Source organism: Anolis sagrei, chromosome 8, assembly GCF_037176765.1.
Source record: "Anolis sagrei isolate rAnoSag1 chromosome 8, rAnoSag1.mat, whole genome shotgun sequence".
NCBI classification, from domain to species: Eukaryota; Metazoa; Chordata; class Lepidosauria; order Squamata; family Dactyloidae; genus Anolis; species Anolis sagrei.
In genome coordinates this window covers 6,195,201-6,213,615 of record NC_090028.1, presented here as the reverse complement: position 1 = coordinate 6,213,615, position 18,415 = coordinate 6,195,201, and the positions used below count along the sequence as shown (strand labels likewise).

Sequence of the window (18,415 nt, the reverse complement as noted above, 5' to 3'; positions counted from 1 at the left end):
CAATCAAAGCTCTCCCAACAGATGGCCATCCAGCCTCGTATATTATTAGGCATATAGAATCATGGCACAATCAAAGCTCTCCCAACAGATGACCATCCAGCCTCATATATTATTGGGTTCATGGAGAAATAAGGCTATAGAATCATAGAAGGGATTCTCAAAGACCATCCAGCAAAAACCCTGTTCTGCCATTCAGGAAAGACACAATCAAAGCCCTCCCAGCAGATGGCCATCCAGCGTTAGCAGGTTCATGGAGAAATAGGGCTATAGAAGCATAGAGTTAGAGGAGACTTTCAAAGGCCATCCAGCCAAATCCTGTTCTGCCATTCAGGAAAAGCACAATCAAAGCCCTCCTGACAGATGGCCATCCAGCCTCATAGACATTTAGCAGGCTCATGAAGGAACAGGGCTATAGGATCATAGAATAAGAAGATGGCCATCCAGCCTGCCATAGGACTCTTCTCCTTCCCAAACTACATTTCCAACATTAGTGGATTTGAGGAGAATCAGAACTATAAAATCAAAGGCTCTTAAGAGTTGGAAGTCACTCCTAAGGGTCTCCAGTTCAATGCACAATCCAAGCCCTCCCAATAGATGGCCATACGGCCTCCAAATCATACTGTAGAATCCTTGAGTTGGAAGAGACCCCCAAAGGCCATCCAGTCCAACCCTGTTCTGCCATGTAGGAAAAGCACAATATAAGCCCTCCCAACAGATGACAATTCAGCTTCATAGACCTTAATAGATTCATGGAGAAATTGACTATAGAAGCAATGGCTCCTAAAGTTGGAAGGCACTCCCAAAGGCTACTAGTCCAATGCACAATCCAAGCCCTCCCAACAGATGGTCATTCAGTCTCATAAACATTAGTGTGTTCGTGGAGAATCAGGACTATAGAATCAAAGACTCCTGGAGTTGGAAGACACTCCCAAGGACTATCCAGTCCAATGCACAACCCAAGCCCTCCCAACAGATGGCCATCCAGCCTCTGATTGATAGAATCCTAGAGTTGGGAGAGATCTGAAGGGCCATCCAACTCCATTCTGCCATGCAGGAAAAGCACAATCAAAACCTCCTCGACAGATGGCCATCTTGTCTCTGTTTAAAAGCTCCCAAAGAAGGAGCTTCCACCAGACTCTGATGCAGAGAGTTCCACTGTTGAACATCTCTCGTCACTTCTATTACATCTTACTTACTTATTTAGGTGATTCCTCGTAGTCCAAGGATGATGGTCTTCCAAGTGTAGTATCCTGGCGGTGGGTCCGTAGGTGACTGCGGAGCCCTATTCTTGATCTGCATCGTCTCCCGCAGTGAGGGCATCGGTTTCTAGGTGGAAGGCGGTCCCGGTTGGGATTGGCTTGACGCACCTTCCTCTTGGCACGTTTCTCTCTTTCGCCCTCCATTCGTGCCTCTTCCAATTCTGCAGCACTGCTGGTCACAGCTGACCTCCAACTGGAGCTCTCAAGAACCAGGGCATCTAATTATTCGCCCATTGCAGATAATCATTGTAATATATTTCTATTAATCCACAGTCTTTCTTGGTCACTTGATGGTTTGAATCTGCCATTACTTTTATACACAAAGCTAATAGTTTCCATATCAAATAGATCTCCGATTTCTCCCTTTGCTCAATTAACATAGACTGTAGTCTATGTATTGTATAGTTGTTCCTTCCAAACACACATTCCCTGTTCAGGACTATCACAGTTCCAAAGTACCAAGCAATTAAAGTAGTATCAAACTGCAATAAGTCAACTGTGTAGAAGATGCACTTTATGTCACGTCCTTACCAAGCCTCCTGTGAAACTCAAAGAATCTTCCATTGCAGAATATAGAGATAAAGCATCCCTACATCAACCATTGTATTATCTTGAAATGGCTTTGTATTGTCATTGCACGCCTTGCTTTTCAATCCTCAGTGCTTTCTTACTGATGCAGATTTATTTTCGTTGAATGTTTCCAGTGGATCCGGATGCTTTGGTGGCAGAGCAGCAAGCAAGCACCCTTTTCCAAATCGTACAGGACAAAAAGACCATCGACATATATTGGCTGTTTGATGATGGAGGTAAATAGGGAAGGAAGGAAGGAAGGAAGGAAGGAAGCGAGGAAGGAGAGAAAGGCAGGAAAGGAAGGAAGAAAGGAAGGAGCAAAGGAAGGAAGGAAAGAAGGAAGGAAAGCAGGAGACAAGGAAGGAAAAAGAGGGAAGAAAGGGGAGGGAGGATGGAAGGTAGGAGGAGAAAAGGAAAGGAAGAGGGAAGGAAGCCGTGAAGGAAGGAAGGAAGGGAGGGAGGGAGGAAGAAAAGGCAAAAGGAAAGAAGTATGAAAGGAAGGAAACAGGGAAAGAAGGAAGAAAGGAGGGAGGGAGGGAGGGAGAGGAGAAGGAGGAAAGTGAAGGAGGGAGGGGGAGACAGAGAAGGAAGGAAAGGGGGAAGGAAGGGAAGGAAGAAGGAAGGATGGAAGGTAGGAGGAGGAGGAGAAGGAAGTAAGGGAACAGGGAATGAAGGAAGGAGGGAAGGAAGGAGAAAAGGAAAGAAAGAGGGAAGGAACCAGTGAAGGAAGGAAGGAAGGAAGGAAGGAAGGAAGGAAGGAAGGAAGGAAGGAGAAAAAGAAAGAAAGAAAGAAAGAAAGAGGGAATTAAGAAGGAAGGAAGGAAAGAAAGAAGGAAGGAGAAAAAGAAAGAAAGAGGGAATGAAGGAGGAAGGAAGGAAGGAAGGAAGGAAAGGAAAGAAGAGGAAATAATTAATTGTTATTATTATTATCAACAATAATAGTACTACTACTATGTAACACATTTTTTCTTCCTGGATTAGAAATATCATTTCCTAATTGGTGCTGTCATAAAAGCATGGGAAAAGTTGATTGAACTGCCCAAACTTTGTTTCTGCGGAGGGACTCCCTGCAGCACAATTTGCTCTAGTCTTCTAATAAATATCTCATCAGGTCTCAACCAAATCAATATAGTTTGTGCCACAAAAATGAAGTTTCTGCAGTATAACAACTACTTTCAAAGTAAGGACAGAATATGTTCCAAATCTTGTTACGTAGTATAATAAAATTAATAGAATCATAGAATCAAAGAGTTGGAAGAGACCTCATGGGCCATCCAGTCCAACCCCATTCTGCCAAGAAGCAGGAATATTGCATTCAAAGCACCCCTGGCAGATGGCCATCCAGCCTCTGTTTCAAAGCTTCCAAAGAAGGAGCCTCCACCACACCAGGGCAGAGAGTTCCACTGCTGAACGGCTCTCACAGTCAGGAAGTTCTTCCTAATGTTCAGATGGAATCTCCTCTCTTGTAGTTTGAAGCCATTGTTCCGCGTCCTAGTCTCCAAGGAAGCAGAAAACAAGCTTGCTCCCTCCTCCTTGTGGCTTCCTCTCACATATTTATACATGGCTATCATATCTCCTCTCAGCCTTCTCTTCTTCAGGCTAAACATGCCCAGCTCCTTAAGCCGCTCCTCGTAGGGCTTGTTCTCCAGACCCTTGATCATTTTAGTCACCCTCCTCTGGACACATTCCAGCTTGTCAACATCTTTCTTGAGTTGTGGTGCCCAGAATTGGACACAATATTCCAGATGTGGTCTAACCAAAGCGGAATAGAGGGGTAGCATTACTTCCCTAGATCTAGACACTAGGCTCCTATTGATGCAGGCCAAAATCCCATTGGCTTTTTTTGCCGCCACATCACATTGTTGGCTCATGTTTAACTTGTTGTCCACGAGGACTCCACGATCTTTTTCACACGTACTGCTCTCGAGCCAGGCATCATCGTCCCCCATTCTGTATCTTTGCATTTCGTTTTTCCTGCCAAAGTGGAGTATCTTGCATTTGTCACTGTTGAACTTCATTGTGTTAGTTTTGGCCATTCATCTTTCTAATCTGTCAAGATCGCTTTGAAATCTGCTCCTGTCCTCTGGACTATTGGCTCTCCCTCCCAATTTGGTGTCGTCTGCAAACTTGATGATCCTGCCTTCTAACCTTTCATCTAAGTCATTAATAAAGATGTTGAACAGGACCGGGCCCAGGACGGAACCCTGCGGCACTCCACTTATTCTAATGTAATAATATTAAATAATAATATGAATATTAAATAATAATATTAAATAATATTATATTAAATAATACAAATACTATTACTATTATTATGTTAAATAATAATATTAACAATATTTGTTACATAGTGAAATAACAGTAATAATAATAATAATAATAATAATAATAATCTCCTGGCAGGCCTGACACTGCTCATCCCATACCTTCTCAGCCGCAAGAAGAGATGGGGGAAATGCAAGATCCGGGTTTTTGTTGGCGGGCAGATCAATAGAATGGATGAAGAACGGAAAGCGTAAGTCTGGGACGGACTCCGAGGCATATCGCTTAATCCAGTGTTTTTCAGCCTTCCTAATGCCATGACCCCTTAGTCCAGCTCCTTATGTTGTGTTGACCCCCAATCATAACATTATTTTCGTTGCTACTTCATAACTCTAATTTTGCTCCTGTTCTGAATAATAATGTAAATATCTGATCTGCGGGGTGTATTTTCATTCTCTGGTCCAAATTTGGCACAAATACCCGATATGCCCAAATTTGAATACTGGTGGGATTGATTTTGTCATTTGGGTGTTGTAGTATCTGGGATTTATAGTTCATCTACAATCAAAGAGTATTCTGAACTCAATCAACGATGGAATTGGACCAAACTTGGCACACAGAACTCTCGTGACCAACAGAAAATACTGGAAGGGTTTGGTGGACATTGGCCTTGAGTTTTGGAGTTGTAGTTCACCTACATCCAGATAGCACTGTGGACATAAACCGTGATGGATCTGGACCAAACTTGGCACAGATACTCAATATGCCCAAATGTGAGCTTTGATGGAGTTTGGGAGAAATAGACCTTGATTTTTGGGAGTTGTAGTTGCTGGGATTTATAGTTCACAATCAAAGAGCATTGAACTCCACCAACGATGGAATTGAACCAGACTTGGCACACACAGAAGTCTCGTGACCAACAGAAAATACTGGACAGGTTTGGTGGGCATTGGCCTTGAGTTTTGGAGTTGTACAACAACAAACAAAAAACTTTATTATGGTCACTGACCAGCACAAAGATTTTGGAGTTGTAGTTCACCTATATCCAGAGAGCACTGCGGAGGTAAACAGTTATGGATCAGGACCATACTTGGCACGAATACTCAATATACCCAAATGTGAGCTTTGGTGGAGTGTGGGGGAAATAGACCTTGACATTTGTGAGTTGAAGTAGCTTGGATTTATAGTTCACCTACAATCAAAGAGCATTCTGAACAAAACCAACAATGGAATTGGGCTAAACTTGGCACACAGAACTCTTGTGACCAACAGAAAATACTGGAAGGGTTTGGTGGGCATTGACCTTGAGTTTTGGAGTTGTAGTTCACCTACATCTAGAGAGCACTGCGGATGTAAGCAGTGATGGATCTGGACCAAACTTGGCACAAATACTCAATATCCCCAAATGTGAGCTTTGGTGGAGTTTGGAGGAAATAGACCTTGACATTTGGGAGTTGAAGTAGCTGGGATTTATAGGTCACCTACAATCAATGAGCATTCTGAACTCCACCAACGATGGAATTGGGCCAAACTTGGTACACAGAACTCTCGTGACCAACAGAAAATACTGGAAGGATTTGGTGGGCATTGGCCTTGAGTTTTGGAGTTGTACAACAACAAACAACAAACTTTATTATGGTCACTGACCAGCACAAAGATTTTGGAGTTGTAGTTCACCTATATCCAGAGAGCACTGTGAACATAAACAGTGATGGATCTGGACCAAACTTGGCATGAAAACCCAATATGCCCAAATGTGAGCTTTGGTGGAGTTTGGGGGAAATAGACCTTGACATTTGGGAGTTGAAATAGCTGGGATTTATAGTTCACCTACAATCAAAGAGCATTCTGAACTCAACCAACGATGGAATTGGGCCGAACTTGGCACACAGAACTCTTGTGACCAACAGAAAATACTGGAAGGGTTTGGTGGGCATTGGCCTTGAGTTTTGGAGTTGTAGTTCACGTACATCCAGACAGCACTGTGGACGTAAACAGTGATGGATCTGGACCAAACTTGGCACGGATAATCAATATGCCCAAATGTGAGCTTTGGTGGAGTTTGGGGGAAATAGACCTTGACATTTGGGAGTTGAAGTTGCTGGGATTTATAGTTCACCTTTAATTAAAGAGCATTCTGAACTCAACTAACAATAGAATTGGGCCAAACCTCCCACACAGAACCCCAGCAGAGGAAGTCCAAAACACCTGGAGGGCCAAAGTTGGCCCATGCCTGCTATTAGAATTGCGTTGGACACTCCAACTTCCATAATTCCATAGTTTGGGAACAATATCACTTAAATAGCCAATGTACTATTATTTGACTTTTGAAGATCCTTCTTTCTCTTTCTCCATCCGTATCCTTACTTATAGGATCATCTCTCTGCTCAGCAAATTCCGACTCGGGTTCCACGAAGTCCACATCCTTCCAGACATCAACCAGAAGCCCCGGCCTGAACAGTAAAATCCCATTATGTTCTCTAGGATTGTTAAAGCGGTGTCACACTGCACTCGTTCTGCAGTGTAGATGCATCTGTGGTCACTCTCATGCACTCACGCGGCTTTTCCTTTGCAGCGTGAAAAGATTCGAGGACTTGATTGCCCCGTTCAGACTGAACGACGGCTTCAAAGACGAGGCTGCGGTCAACGAGATGAGGCACGGCTGCCCCTGGAAGATTTCGGACGAGGAGGAGGCCAAGAACAAGGCCAAGGTCGGGCAGCAAGCTCAGAGCAGATGAGAAAAGTCAACCCCGGTGTCCCTTCTACAATGCCATATTAAATCCAGTTTATTGGCTTTAAACTGGGTTATATGGCAGTGGAGACTCATATAATCCATTTTATCTGCTGGGATCAGATCCTGAGATTTAGGGCAGCGTAGATGGGGCTGAGAGGGCCTGTGCCCTAAATGTCACCTCTCTCGGGAGGGGTGCAAAACTTAAGATTATTTTTCCTCCTTGCTGACATATTGTTTTCTCTGCAGGGAGGGTATATTTCTCTTTTGTTTAGTTGCTAAAGCTTAGCTACTGCAAAAATCACACACCGTCTCCTTCAAGAGCAGTGGTTCTCAACCTTGCTAATGCCGTGACCCCTTAATGCCGTTCCATATGTTGTGGTGACCCCCAACCATAATATTGTTTTCGTTGCTACTTGATTCTAATGCTAATTGACATTCCAGCTTGTCAATTCAAGAGAGATATTGACAAGCTGGAATGTGTCCAGAGGAGGGCGACTCAAATGATCAAGGGTCTGGAGAACAAGCCCTATGAGGAGCGGCTTAAGGAGCTGGGCATGTTTAGCCTGAAGAAGAGAAGGCTGAGAGGAGATATGATAGCCATGTATAAATATGTGAGAGGAAGCCACAGGGAGGAGGGAGCAAGCTTGTTTTCTGCTGCCCTGGAGACTAGGACGCGGAACAATGGCTTCAAACTACAAGAGAGGAGATTCCATCTGAACATGAGGAAGAACTTCCTGACTGTGAGAGCCGTTCAGCAGTGGAACTCTCTGCCCCAGAGTGTGGTGGAGGCTCCTTCTTTGGAAGCTTTTAAGCAGAGGCTGGATGGGCATCTGTCAGGGGTGATTTGAATGCAATATTCCTGCTTCTTGGCAGAATGGGGTTGGACTGGATGGCCCAGGAGGTCTCTTCCAACTCTTTGATTCTATGATTCTATGATACCTGTCATTTTAGTACTGTTATAAATCGATATGCAGGATGTATTTTCATACACTGGACCAAATTTGGCACAAATACCCAATACACCGAAATTTTGAATACTGGTGGGATTGGGGGAGGGTATTGATTTTGTCCTGTGGGAATTGTAGTTGCTGGGATTTATAGTTCACCTATAATCAAAAGGCATTCTGAACTCCACCAGCGATGGATTTAAACCGAACTTGGTACAAAGAACTCCCATGACCAACAGAAAACACTGGAAGGATTTTGTGAGCACTGACTTTGACTTTGAGAGTTGTAGTTCACCTATATCCAGAGGAGCGCTGTGGATTCATGCAATGATGGATCTGGACCAAACTTGGCACGGATACTCAGTATGCCCAAATGTGAACACTGGTGGAGTCTGGGGAAAATAGACCTTAACATTTGGGAGTTGTAGTTGTTGGGATTTATAGTTCACCTACAATCAAAGAGCATTCTGAACTCGACCAACAATAGAATTGGGTCGAACTTCCCACACAGAATCCCAATGACCACCAGGAAATACTATGTTTTCTGATGGTCTTTGGTGACCCCTTTGACACCCCTTCACGACCCCCTCGAGGGTCCCGACCCCCAGGTTGAGAAACACTGTTCAAGAGGATATATTTTGTTAGAAGTGGATAAAGGGAACAGTGGATACGGGGGTCATATACCTTTCTGCAAGCCATTCACTGCAGTTCAGCTGTGAGAAGGGAGTCCTCTTAATGTGCTTTTTGTGGGCTGACAGTTTTGGGGAAACAGGGAAACTGGGCTGAATAGACTCAGTTCCAAATGGAGAATGTCTGAACCAATCATTCTGTTTGCCATCTTTTCTGCCTTTCTGTCCTTCAGTCCCTTCGTCAAGTGCGGATGAATGAGATCTTGCTGGATTTCTCCAGGGATGCTGCTATTGTCTTCATGTAAGTATCAGAAAGTACCATGGCCCCTGGAGTTGCTCCTATTATTATTATTATTATTATTATTGCAAAGGCTGGATGGCCATCTGTTGGGGGTGCTTTGATTGTGCTTTTCCTGCATGGCAAAAGAAGATTGGACTGGATGGCCCCTGGAGTTGCTCCTATTATTATTATTATTATTATTATTATTATTATTATTGCAAAGGCTGGATGGCCATCTGTTGGGGGTGCTTTGATTGTGCTTTTCCTGCATGGCAGGGGTTGCTTTGATTGTGCTTTCCTTGCATGACAGAAGGAAGTTGAACTGGAAGGCCCCTGGAGTTGCTCCTATTATTATTATTATTATTATTATTATTATTATTGCAAAGACTGTGTGGCCATCTGTTGGGATTGCTTTGATTGTGATTTTCCTGCACGGCAGAAAGAAAGGGGCTGGACTAGGTGGCCATCTGTTAGGGGTGCTTTGGTTATGCTTTTCTTGCATTGCAAAAGAGGGTTGGACTGGATGGCCCCTGGAGTTGCTCCTATTATTATTATTATTATTATTATTATTATTATTATTATTATTGCAAAGGCTTGGTGGCCATCTGTTGGGGTTGCTTTGATTGTGCTTTTCCTGCATGGCAAAAGAAGGTTGGACTGGATGGCCCCTGGAATTGCTCCTATTATTATTATTATTATTATTATTATTATTACTATTATTGCAAAGACTTGGTGGCCATCTGCTGGGGGTGCTTTGATTGTGCTTTTCCTGCATGGCAGAAGGAAGTTGAACTGGATAGTCCCTGGGGTTGCTGCTTCTATTATTATTATTATTATTATTATTATTATTATTATTACAAAGACTGGGTGGCCATCTGCTGGGGGTGCTTTGATTGTGCTTTTCCTGCATGGAAGAATAAAAGAGATTGGACTGGATGGCCCCTGGGGTCTTCCACTGAAATATTGTTTACGTTGGTCAGAAAGTTTGCCCATGCCTGAGCTATATCTATACATCTATATATATATATAAATGCTCTGTGCGCAATGAGTACTTTAAAAACAAAAAAAACTACTGGGCCAAATGACCCCAAATTTGGCAACAAAACTACTCACAATCCAAGGAGTGACCATCACTGAAAAAAAACCCACAAAACACCTTTAAATTCAAAATATTACTATATTTAATAGACTTATAGAATAGAGTTAGAAGGGACTCTGCCATAGTATTGTGGGAGAACAGATAGAAAGGAAGGAGAGAAGAAAGGAGGGAGGGAAAATGGGAAGGAAAGTAGGAGGGAAAGGGGGAAGGAAGGAAAGAGAGAAGGAGGGAGGGAAAGAAGGAAGGAGGGAAGGAAGGGAGAAAAGGAAGGAAAGAAAGAGGTACCGAAGGAAGGAAGAATGCAAAGTAGAGAGGAAAGAAAAAGGTAAAGAAGGAAGAGGTAAAGAAGGAAGGAAGGAGAAATAAAAAGTGAAAGAAGGAAGGAAACAGGGAGAGAAGAAAGGAGGAGGGAAGGAAAGAGAGAAGGAAGGATGAAACCAAAGAGCAAAATAAGGAATGAAAAAACAGGTAGAGAAGGAAGGAAGAATACAAAGTAGAAAGGAAAGAAAAAGGGGAGGAAAGGCAGGAAAGAGGGAAGGAAGGAAGGAAGGAAGGAAGGAAGGAAGGAAGGAAGGAAGGAAGGAAGGAAGGAAGGAGAAATAAAAAGTGAAAGAAGGAAACAGGGAGAGAAGAAAGGAGGAGGGAAGGAAGGAAAGAGAGAAGGAAGGATGAAACCAAAGAGCAAAAGAAGGAATCAAAAAACAGGTAGAGAAGGAAGGAAGAATACAAAGTAGAAAGGAAAGAAAAAGGGGAGGAAAGGCAGGAAAGAGGTAAGGAAGGAAGGAAGGAAGGAAGGAAGGAGAAATAAAAAGTGAAAGAAGGAAACAGGGAGAGAAGAAAGGAGGAGGAAGGAAAGAGAGAAGGAAGGATGAAACCAAAGAGCAAAAGAAGGAATGAAAAAAGAGGTAGAGAAGGAAGAAAGGAGAGAAAGGGGAAGAAAAAGGGGGGAAGGAATAGGTAAAATCCAGAAATCTACCTCTACTTTGAAAATTCTTACTATAGGCCACAGCAACGCATGGCAGGGCACAGCTAGTACTTTTTATATTATATTATATTATATTATATTATATTATATTATGTTTTCATATTATATATTATATATTATATGTTATTATATTACAATTATATTATGCTTTTATTAACTGTATGTGATATTATGGTTGGAAACCGGTCTGAGTTCCTCAAGAGAGGTGAGAAGGCCGGTATATAAAACTTTTAAATAAATAAATAAATAAATAAATAAGATATAATATAATATATAAACATGTATTGGGGCTTCGCGAGAAACGTTTGCTTCAAAAGGTCAACTGAAAACATTTCAGAACCCATGATATAGGTTTCCAAGGGGTTGGGAAGGTAATGTTTGGATGCCTTGTGTCCAAACGCAATCTCTTCTTTGCAAAACCACCTGCTCTTTCTCCTCCAGCACGCTTCCCATTGGCAGAAAGGGGAGATGCCCCAGCAGTCTCTACATGGCTTGGTTGGAGACTCTTTCGCAGGACCTGAGGCCTCCGGTCGTCTTGGTCCGAGGCAACCAGGAAAACGTCTTGACCTTTTATTGCCAATAGAACAAAACTGGACCATTTCGCCTTGGAGCCGGAGCATCCGGAGGTGCAATTTGGGCTGAAAATCAAAGACTAATAATGGTGGGAAGAACGACTATTCTTGGTGACTAATAACTGCGGAAGAGTGACTCTTCTTGGAGTGTGACAATCCCTTTCTCTTGTCCGGCTTCTCCAGCTGATATCCCAATGATGCCTGTTAATGTTCCTTACGTTTATACTTTTTTTCAGACATTGCATATTGTGCTGTCGCACGCTGAGCCTGTGCATAAGACTGTAGACAGGACATAAATTCCGTGTGCCCAACGGGACGCCAGGGCTGCCTCAGATTAAAGGCCTTTGGATTTCCTTAAAACAGAGTCTTTAGATTGCTTAAAGGTTCAACAAAGTTCTTTATTATAGATAACAAACAGGTACTTTAAGGCTTTCTTAACAGTCTATTGGCTCTCTCTCAATCTTGTCCACAGGGAACAGGCACTATCTTCATAACTGTAACTAATGGGGAAATCCTTAACTTCTAATCTGGGCAGTCTGTCTTTGCCTCTGTTGGCGTGGAGACCCTAAACCCGGTACCAACTGCGCCTGGCTTCCGCAAGAGACCCTTACCAAGCAGAGCCAGGGGAAAAGGAGTTCAGGTTTCGGTGATGACTGGCTGAAATCACTCAGCAAAGAAGCTGTAAGGCTGTATAACCCCAGCCAAGCTGTAGAAGATGAAGCTTTCTACAGGAGCTCTTGGTTTTATGTCCTGCATGAAAGGCTTCTCTGTGTGGACTGAACTCAAAATGGCTCCTATTCCCTCCAAAAACCCAAAGGGGGCGGAACCAGGGAACCTAACTATAATTGACAGGTGGCTTGCCCTATGATTGCAGCCAAAAGAAGCCACCTATCTGCAGAGTCCCTGAAACTCAGGACGACAACAAACATTCAATGCAAAGCAAACAAAATTGGAGTTCCTGGTACAGCTGTACCTGCACACATATTGTATATTTATTGCATGGGGCGTCAATGTGTGATGCGTATTTTCGTTGTGTGATGTAGCAGTTCGGATGCGTCTCCGGGGTTTGGTTCTGTGGATAGCCAAATCCGCCAATGCTCACGTCCCATTATAATACATTCACTTGTGTAATAAAGGGAATCCCTTATATAAAATGTCTCTTATTTGGATTTTATATATATGAAGGCATACAACAACAACAACAACCACAACAACAACAACAACAACAACAACAGCAACAGCAGTCCAAATTTATCATTAACTAGCCGTCCCCTGCCATGCGTTGCTGTGGCCCAGTCTGTGTATATGTGTTTTTTGTGTGTATATATGTGTGTTTGCAGATAGAGATAGATAGATAGATAGATAGATAGATAGATAGATGATAGATAGATAGATAGATAGATAGATAGATAGATAAAAAGGTAAAGGTAGTCCCCTGATATTAAGTCCAGGCATGTCTGACTCTGGGGTGTGGTGCTCATCTCCATTTCTAAGTCGAAGAGCCAGCGTTGTCCGTAGACACCTCCAAGGTCATGTGGCTGGCATGACTGCATGGAGTGCCGTTACCTTCCCGCCGGAGCGGTACCTATTGATCTACTCACATTTGCATGTTTTCGAACTGCTAGGTTGGCAGAAGCTAGGGCTGACAGCGGAAGCTCACGCTGCTCCCCGGAATCGAACCTGCGACCTTTCGATTAACAAGCTCAGCAGCTCAGTGCTTTAACCCACTGCGCCACCAGGGGCTCCATATATATATATATATATATATATATATATATATATATATATATATGGTTTTCTGCATGTGTTATAATGTATGTTTTAATTTTTGGCTTTTAAAGAACTCTTCTGCTGTGTTATTTAGTGTTTTTATGAGTGACTAGCCGTCCCCTGCCACGTGTTGCTGTGGCCCACATGGGGGTTCTGTGTGGGAGGTTTGGCCCAATTCTATCGTTGGTGGGGTTCAGAATGCTTTGTGATTGTAGGTGAACTATAAATCCCAGCTCCCAAATGTCAAGATTCTATTTGCCCCAAACTCCACCAGTGTTCACATTTTGGCATATTGAGTATTTGTGTAGAGTTTGGTCCAGATCCATCATTGTTTGAGTCCTCAGTGTTCCCTGGATGTAGGTGAACTACAACTCCAAAACCAAAGGACACTGCCCACCAAACCCTTCCAGTATTTTCTGTTGGTCAGGGGAGAACTGTGTGCCAAGTTTGGTTCACTTCCATCGTTGGTGGAGTCCAGAATGCTCTGTGATTGTAGGTGAACTGTAAATCCCAGCAACTACAACTCCCAAATGAAAAAATCCATTTTTTTGAGTGAAGGACATACATTGGGCTGTTAGGTGTCTTGTGTCCAAATTTGGTGTCAATTTGTACAGTGGTTTTTGAGTTCTGTTAATCCCACAAACGAACATTACATTTTTATTTATATAGATAAATATATATTAATTGCATATTGTTATTATGCAATTAATCCTTCCCTCTTTCCTTCCTCCTTTCTTCTCTCCCTCATTCTCCTTCCATCCTTCCCTCCCACCCTTTCATCCTTCCCTCTTTCCTTCCTCCTTTCCTCTCTCCCTCTTTCTCCTTCCATCCTTCCCTCCTAGACTTTCATCCTTCCCTCTTTCCTTCCTCCTTTCCTCTCTCCCTTTCTCCTTCCATCCTTCCCTCCTTCCCTCCTACACTTTCATCCTTCCTTCTTTCCTTCCTCCTTTCCTCTCTCCCTCTTTCTCCTTCCATCCTTCCCTCCTACACTTTCATCCTTCCCTCTTTCCTTCCTCCTTTCCTCTCTCCCTTTCTCCTTCCATCCTTCCTTCCCACCCTTTCATCCTTCCTTCCTTCCCTCTTTCCTTTCCTCTCTCCCTCATTCTCCTTCCATCCTTCCCTCCCACCCTTTCATCCTTCCCTCTTTCCTTCCTCCTTTCCTCTCTCCCTCTTTCTCCTTCCATCCTTCCCTCCCACCCTTTCATCCTTCCCTCTTTCCTTCCTCCTTACCTCTCTCCCTCATTCTCCTTCCATCCTTCCCTCCCACCCTTTCATCCTTCCCTCTTTCCTTCCTCCTTACCTCTCTCCCTCTTTCTCCTTCCATCCTTCCCTCCTACACTTTCATCCTTCCCTCTTTCCTTCCTCTTTTCCTCTCTCCCTTTCTCCTTCCATCCTTCCTTCCCACCCTTTCATCCTTCCTTCCTTCCCTCTTTCCTTTCCTCTCTCCCTTTCTCCTTCCATCCTTCCCTCTCACCCTTTCATCCTTCCCTCTTTCCTTCCTCCTTCCCTCTCTCCCTCTCTCCTTCCATCCTTCCCTCCCACCCTTTCATCCTTCCCTCTTTCCTTCCTCCTTTCCTCTCTCCCTCTTTCTCCTTCCCTCCCACCCTTTCATCCTTCCCTCTTTCCTTCCTCCTTTCCTTTCTCCCTTTCTCCTTCCATCCTTCCTTCCCACCCTTTCATCCTTCCTTCCTTCCCTCTTTCCTTTCCTCTCTCCCTTTCTCCTTCCATCCTTCCCTCCCACCCTTTCATCCTTCCCTCTTTCCTTCCTCCTTCCCTCTCTCCCTTTCTCCTTCCATCCTTCCTTCCCACCCTTTCATCCTTCCTTCCCTCTTTCCTTTCCTCTCTCCCTTTCTCCTTCCATCCTTCCCTCCCACCCTTTCATCCTTCCCTCTTTCCTTCCTCCTTTCCTCTCTCCCTTTCTCCTTCCATCCTTCCCTCCCACCCTTTCATCCTTCCCTCTTTCCTTCCTCCTTTCCTCTCTCCCTCTTTCTCCTTCCATCCTTCCCTCCTACACTTTCATCCTTCCCTCTTTCCTTCCTCCTTTCCTCTCTCCCTCTTTCTCCTTCCATCCTTCCCTCCTACACTTTCATCCTTCCCTCTTTCCTTCCTCCTTTCCTCTCTCCCTTTCTCCTTCCATCCTTCCTTCCCACCCTTTCATCCTTCCTTCCCTCTTTCCTTCCTCCGTTCCTCTCTCCCTCCTTCTCTTTCCATCCTTCCTTCCCTCCCTCCCACCCTTCCTTCCTTCCCTTTTGTCTATCCTTCCTTCCCTCTTCCTCCTTCAATCCTTCCCTTCTTCCCTTTAATCCTTCCTTCTCTCTTTCCTTCCTCCTCCCCTTCCTTCTTTCCATCACTGGGCAGCCTGTCCTCCTAGCATGCGACCCCCAAGTTAGAAAGTTTTCCCAGGCCTGCTCTAGAGGGATCATGGTTGAGGTTCAGTGTGCTCTCTGGCTGTAAAGTGAACTATAACTCCCACTATGGTCAGTCGTCAGACGTGGTTGCCATCATTACTATTATTATCCTGCTTTTCTCTTCCAAAGGTGATCTTTACTGCCATAGAAGGCAGTTTCAAAGCTGCTTTAAAGCATTGAAGACTATTATCTGAAACCTCGAAGCAATTTCCCAGGAAACCTTGCCCATAGTGGTGATTTATGGTCTCTCTCTGTATGCGCAGGTGTTTCTTTCGCATGGCTCCAGGGAGGAAAAAGGCTCCCCCCTCCCCGACCAAACTGATGCAATGCAGCAGCAAGTTGCAAAATAGGCCGTCAAAAGAAAGCTCAAAATGGACTAAACAGGGGCCCCAAATAAGATTTTAGCAACTCACTTTTCCAAGGAAGGCATAATCTACATAAATAAAAACGTAATGTTCGTTTGTGAGATTAACGCAACTTGAAAACCACTGGACGAATTGACAGCAAATTTAGACAGAATATATCTATCAGGCCAACGAATGACCATCTATATATATATAAATGCTCTGTGCATAATGCGTACCTTAAAAACAAAAGAACCAATGAACGAAATCACACCAAATTTGGCAACAAAACATCTCACAACACAAAGAGTGACCATCACTCAAAAAATTATGATTTTGTCATTTCAGAGTTGTAGTTGCTGGGGTTTATAGTTCACCTACAATCAAAGAGCATTCTGAACTCCACCAGCGATGGAATTGAACCAAACTTGGCACACCAAACTCCCATGAGCAACATAAAATACTGGAAGAGTTTGGTGGGCATTGACCTTGAGTTTGGGAGTTGTAGTTCACCGTCATCCAGAGAGCACTGTGGACTCAAACAATGATGGATCTGGACCAAACTTGGCACAAGCACTCAATATGCCCAAATATGAACACAGGTGGAGTTTGGGGGAAATAGACCTTGACATTTGGGAGTTGTAGTCACTGGGATTCACAGTTCACCTACAATCAAAGAGCATTCTGATCCCCACGAACAACAGAATCGGGGCAAACTTCCCACACAGAACCCCCATGACCAACAGAAAATACTTAAGGCCATCCAGTCCAACTCTCTTCACCAGGGCAAGAAAATGGAATCAGAGCGCTCCTGACAAAGAGCCATCCAGCCATAGATATAGATAGATACGATTCACACACAGATATAGTATCATAGATTTGAAAGGGACCCCTGAAGAAGGACAATTGTATGTTGCATATTTCAGAGTAGACAAACCAGACACTCTCCACATCAACACTGACAAAGAAACAACAAGAAATACCGTTTACTCACAAGCATAATTATATATATTAGAAACCAACACTTTCTCATTACTTTATTTCCCAGATCAACAGTCTGGGCCACAGCAACGCATGGCAGGGGACAGCTAGTATTATATATAATTAATATTATTGTATATATTATATTATATTGGTACTAATATATTAATATCATAGGTATAATAAGTATATATTTCACTATAATGTTATATTCTATTATTACTAATATATAATTATAATTATTATATTATGTAATATATTTATTATGTAACACTATTAATAACAATACAACAGTACATATATATATATAATACTATTAATAACATTATAGTGAAATATCAATGTTATTATATTATATAATTTATTATATTTATTATATTTATTACATTTCTATTGATAGAAATGTATTAAATGTAATATATTATATTATATTGGTACTAATATATTAATATAATAGATAAGTATATAATTCACTATAATGTTATTAATAATATAATATAATATAATATAATATAATATATATTACACTATAATGTTATTGGGAGCCACTGGTGGCACAGTGAGTTAAAGCACTGAGCTGCTGAGCTTGTTGGCCGAAAGGTTTCACGTTCGATTCCAGGGAGCGGCGTGAGCTTCCGCTGTCAGCCCTAGCTTCTGCCAACCTAGCAGTTTGAAAACATGCAAATGTGAGTAGATCAATAGGTACCGCTCCGGCGGGAAGGTAACGGCGCTCCATGCAGTCATGCTGGCCACATGACCTTGGAGGTGTCTATGGACAACGCCGGCTCTTTGGCTTAGAAATGGAGATGAGCACCAACCTCCAGAGTCAGACATGAATGGACTTAATGTCAGGGGACTACCTTTTACTATATATATAATACTATTAATAACATTATAGTGAAATATCAATGTTATTATATTATATAATTTATTATATTTATTATATTTATTACATTTCTATTAATGGAAATGTATTAAATGTAATACATTATATTATATTGGTACTAATATATTAATATAATAGATAAGTATATATTTCACTATAATGTTATTAATAATATAATGTAATATATTTCACTATAATGTTATTAATAATATAATATAATATAATATAATATAATATAATATATATTGGTACTAATATATTAATATGATAAGTATATATTTCACTATAATGTTATTAATATAATGTAATATATATTTTACTATAATGTTATTAATAATATAATATATATTATATTGGTACTAATATATTAATATGATAAGTATATATTTCACTATAATGTTATTAATAATATAATGTAATATATATATCACTATAATGTTATTAATAATATGATATAATATAATATATATTATATTGGTACTAATATATTAATATAAGTATATATTTCATTATAATGTTATTAATAATATAATGTAATATATTTCACTATAATGTTATTAAAAATATAATGTAATATATATTTCACTATAATGTTATTAATAATATAATATAATATAATATATATTATATTGGTACTAATATATTAATATGATAAGTATATATTTCACTATAATGTTATTAATAATATG

General features: G+C 41.8%; 1 protein-coding gene across 3 annotated transcripts in view; it reads left to right on the top strand.

The window, feature by feature from the left end:
* The window catches only part of SLC12A3 (solute carrier family 12 member 3), a 43,780-nt gene extending 32,261 nt beyond the window's left edge, over positions 1-11,519 (top strand). For all 3 annotated transcript variants that reach the window (XM_067471001.1, XM_067471000.1, XM_067470999.1), the window contains 6 exons: positions 1,964-2,065; positions 4,233-4,344; positions 6,465-6,551; positions 6,667-6,802; positions 8,635-8,702; positions 11,207-11,519. In XM_067471001.1, coding sequence (XP_067327102.1) covers positions 1,964-2,065; positions 4,233-4,344; positions 6,465-6,551; positions 6,667-6,802; positions 8,635-8,702; positions 11,207-11,348 — 647 coding nt within the window. In that variant the 3' untranslated portion in view covers positions 11,349-11,519. The remainder of the gene's footprint in view (positions 1-1,963; positions 2,066-4,232; positions 4,345-6,464; positions 6,552-6,666; positions 6,803-8,634; positions 8,703-11,206) is intronic.
* The last annotated feature ends 6,896 nt before the right edge of the window (positions 11,520-18,415 follow it).